At 33.6% G+C, this 4,135-nt stretch overlaps 1 protein-coding gene across 1 annotated transcript; it reads right to left on the bottom strand.

Annotated features, from left to right (window-relative positions):
* Positions 1-261: 261 nt before the first annotated feature.
* On the bottom strand, positions 262-3,387 carry LOC128988081 (uncharacterized). The gene is made up of 2 exons (XM_054409278.1): positions 2,881-3,387; positions 262-455 (listed from the first exon to the last, which is right to left on the bottom strand). Exons 1-2 carry the CDS (start codon positions 3,343-3,345, stop codon positions 363-365), a joined length of 558 nt encoding a protein of 185 aa, XP_054265253.1. The 5' UTR covers positions 3,346-3,387; the 3' UTR covers positions 262-362.
* Positions 3,388-4,135: the final 748 nt, after the last annotated feature.

The raw sequence follows: 4,135 nt of genomic DNA, 5'->3' as shown, positions 1-4,135 counted from the left end.
TACATTAAACACTTAACCATTTATATATATATATATATCATATATATATATATATCGTATATATATATATCATATATATATATGAATTTGAACGGATGGTGTTTTTGGCCTCTAGGGACATCAAAACGAAAAAAAAAAATCGGTCCCGCGTCCAGGTCTTACCATGAGTACTACGGTAATAGCTTATTCCCTATATGGGAATTCGCTAAAATGAGTTGATGGTACAATTTTTAAAACTTATTAGCCAATGATATCACAACATTTTGTACTAAATCATTATATTCAAGCCTTTCACATGCAATATAGATTTTAAATAGTTTATAAAGTTTAAAACAAAACGTATATAATTTACTAGAGTCAAGTTATGGTTTCAGACCAATAACTTCTCCAACCTTCAAAACCAACTTGTTCCACAACACCTTGGGGGATGATGAGCTTCCTTTACCATCTTGACCCTGAAAATCATAACACAGTGCTAGAATATAACAATATTATTCGTCAGCTTTAAAAGCCTGTATGTTTTTTAATTAGATAGTGTGTTAAATTAAACAAAGTAAACATTCATGTGTAAGCTTAAAATCTTTTTATATTAAAGACAATAAGCTACTGTATTTCCATCCTTATACCAGTGTACAGTAATTTATAAACTATCGCAAACACAACACTTTGCAAGTCAACACAGATATTTCCAGCACCAATTAATCAAGCAATACAGTTGTCAGATGTTAATGTTTTTACTTAACTACCGAGATTAAAACTGTGAGGTTACCTATTCTCTAAATTTGTTTCTAAACAGTAACCTGGGAGCTGTACAAGATTCAACTGTAATATTAGTATGAACTATGAACAAGTGTGCAGGACAATAATATTGTAGTGCTTCACATGATTAGATGGAGTTGCTGCAGATACAGACACGTGCTGTTGACAATACTCTCTTGGGGACTAGAGACGGACTATACTATACACTCCTGCAAGCTGTGCTTATACAGAAACATACCATACTGTGTATACGGCACAATCTTTCCGTATACCTCACAAAACAAATAGTACACAACATTTGAGTTTAATTTAATTTGATAATTCTGATTTTTTGTTAAGAGTATTGCCAATCCAACACAGTAGGTACTAAGATTTACCTTATATGCATTCAAGTCTTTAGGAAAACTAAACAACTCCATATAAAGTACCTTTTAAGGAAATTCCATCGATTTCCTTAAAGTGTATGATCTACAAACAGTTAGTTCACTTTCTTAAATGATATAATTTATATTGTGTTATATATGAGAGGGAGGGATTAGATGGTCAAGGGAGGAGACGAGGGTTCATAACTTCTTGTAATGTTGTAGTCCTGGCATCTGACTTTATATCTATACACTTTCTTAAATGATATAATTTATATTGTGTTATATATGAGAGGGAGGGATTAGATGGTCAAGGGAGGAGACGAGGGTTCATAACTTCTTGTAATGTTGTAGTCCTGGCATCTGACTTTATATCTATACACTTTCTTAAATGATATAATTTATATTGTGTTATATATGAGAGGGAGGGATTAGATGGTGAAGGGAGGAGACGAGGGTTCATAACTTCTTGTAATGTTGTAGTCCTGGCATCTGACTTTATATCTATACACTTTCTTAAATGATATAATTTATATTGTGTTATAGTGAGTTTTAAATATATGAGAGGGAGGGAAGAGATGGTAGATGGTGAAAGGAGGAGACGAGTGTTCATAACTTCTTGTAATGTTGTATGTAGTCCTGTCATCTGACTTTATGGTTGTATATACTACAGTAATTCATTTAAACCTGGCAGGCCCTATAGTTGTATTTATACTTTCACATAGTGACTAAACTGTACCTCATTGTTTTATATATTGCAAGTGATTTGTCCAAACTAGGTACTCGCTTTTAGATTGTTTGTAAAGTGTAGTTTTGACTCTATTTTCATTGGAGTATCCATTTAGGTAATTCTTGTTTGCCTTGTAGTATACTTATAGTATACTTTTTGACAAAAATATACTGTAGGTACCAGTACTCAATCTTTTCCCCCTGTTGGAGGGCAAACTCATCTCGAGTTTTTTTTTCTTGTACTAGTAGATTTTTTCTTGTTTGTTCTATATTTATATTAGTCTGAGTAGTTTTATAAACACGTCCCCTCATTTCACTTACCATAGCAGTCCTAGACTACCGGTATGCAGTAAAATCAAACTGGTAAACTGTTTAAAATACTTATTCGTTTAGAATATCAATTTAACATTTAAAACCGAATTATTATTACCAAGCTGTTATTTCCAAGTTACTGCTTAAAAAAACAATACTTGTATGTTAATTTATTAAAGAGGTAGTCGGTAAAATGGCATTTTTTACTTTCCATCCAAGTATTATCATTGAAAACCCCTGTCTCAGCTGTCTGTAATATAGAAGATACATTATATTCATAGTATGATTTGAACCAGAACAGTATTACAGGACCTCTTCTCCAAAGGGGATCTTTTCAACCAACGTAATTTAATTTATATTGTGTTTGCGAGTTTGTTAAAATGTAATTGAGGGGATGGGGTGGGATCTAGTGATGGATAATGGAGAAGAGGTTAGATGATAATATCACTCGCAGTAACATTTTAGTTCTGGCAACTTAGTTTTTTTTTTAAATCAAGCGTTGCATAAATTAAGTAATACCGTAATACTAAAACCTAATGATTTTTTAACAAATAAATCGTGTTTCTACAGCTAACCAAACAAATAACGTGGCCAGCTACTGTGAATTAGCTAGGATCAAAATCAAACAAAAATTGACGTTTGTTTGTGAAATAGACCTCTGAACAATGGTGTCTATTTCTGCATGTATTTTACTACTTTACTAGAATATTTCTGTTACCTCTTTTGCCTCCTTACTATCCTCCCCGGTTGCCTGAGACAGCAACCCTATCCTTTGTGCGAGTTGTTCAGTCTCCTGACTATTGCCCCAGAGACCCTCGTCTATGGTGAACTTGACCACGGCTAAGTACACTCCTAGCTTGGTCAGGAACCACATGAGTCTAACCATCCGCTGGCCCATGGTGACTACCTCAGGTGGTGGGGGACAGGCGCAGGGAGGTGGGGGGCACTTCAGTGGTGGAGGGGGGCAAGGTCCTCGCAGGTGTACATCAGTAGGACTCAGAGTAGTTGCTTGGGTCATCTCTAGAGACTTGTGGATAGTGAATGGTTGTTGGCTTCTTGGTAGCAGAACTGGTTTGGACGCAAGACTTGAACTATCTGCTACTTGAACTTGTCTCAGAAGTGCAAGTTGATTACGGGATCTTAATAATGACCTTAAGGCCATAAAAGCTAGCCTTGATGACATTTTTAAGTGAGGAAATTTAAAATTACAATTTTGTATACAATATATTGATTTTATTTTGCTGCTATAGAAACAAGGTATTTTATTTTGTGTTTCTTTATAAAAGTGTGGATTGAAGTGTCCAGTATAGTGTACTACTATTGACTATTCGATCAAAGTTAAAACTTTCCTCTTAAATAGGCCTGTTGCCTACATATTTATAAAAACCATTAAGTGTCTAAAACTAACCCCACAATCATTCAATAATTTAGCAGATGTACTGACAGGGTGGCTTAATAGTTTGTAAAGCTCAACTTCAACTCCCAAGATGCTGATTTGTTTCTATCATTGCAAAGATCAATTCTTAATCTAAATTCTTTTGCTATTGGGCTAGTATAGTACTACTAAGTTAAGATGTGATGCATATATTGATTTAAGATGGTAACAAGAAGATAGCTTTAGCTTTGGACCAATTCCTTAAAAAAAATACATGAATAATTGCCCTGGTTGTAGAAACTTAAAATTAGATATACGATGGCAACATAGTAATTTATGCATGAAGGTATTGCAAACGTGATTCAAGATTGACGATTTTTATTACTACACATTCAAAGATGTTACATATTATATTGTCACTAATTATAAATCTGAATATAAATCCATTCAAAGAACTCAATATCATGATTATGATGATGATGTGTGTAAATTAGTGTGGTGAACAGTGTGTAAATTATCCTAGTAGGGAAAAATATTTATTTTTGTAAAAATAAGAGTATTTAGGCCAATAAGATATTTCTTATTTAGGTAATAAGAA

The sequence above is a fragment of the Macrosteles quadrilineatus genome, unplaced genomic scaffold (assembly GCF_028750875.1).
Source record: "Macrosteles quadrilineatus isolate MER2022 unplaced genomic scaffold, UCM_ALF_1.0 Scaffold_2__2_contigs__length_208266976, whole genome shotgun sequence".
Classification (NCBI taxonomy): domain Eukaryota; kingdom Metazoa; phylum Arthropoda; class Insecta; order Hemiptera; family Cicadellidae; genus Macrosteles; species Macrosteles quadrilineatus.
This window is presented reverse-complemented; position numbering and strand designations above follow the sequence as displayed.

Excerpts from the sequence above, each read along its gene's own strand:
- LOC128988081 (XM_054409278.1), bottom strand. The coding sequence starts at position 3,345 with ATGTCATCAAGGCTAGCTTTTATGGCCTTAAGGTCATTATTAAGATCC. Across the intron at positions 456-2,880 it reads ATAGTAAGGAGGCAAAAGAG|GGTCAAGATGGTAAAGGAAG; the intron begins GTAACAGAAATA and ends TATGATTTTCAG.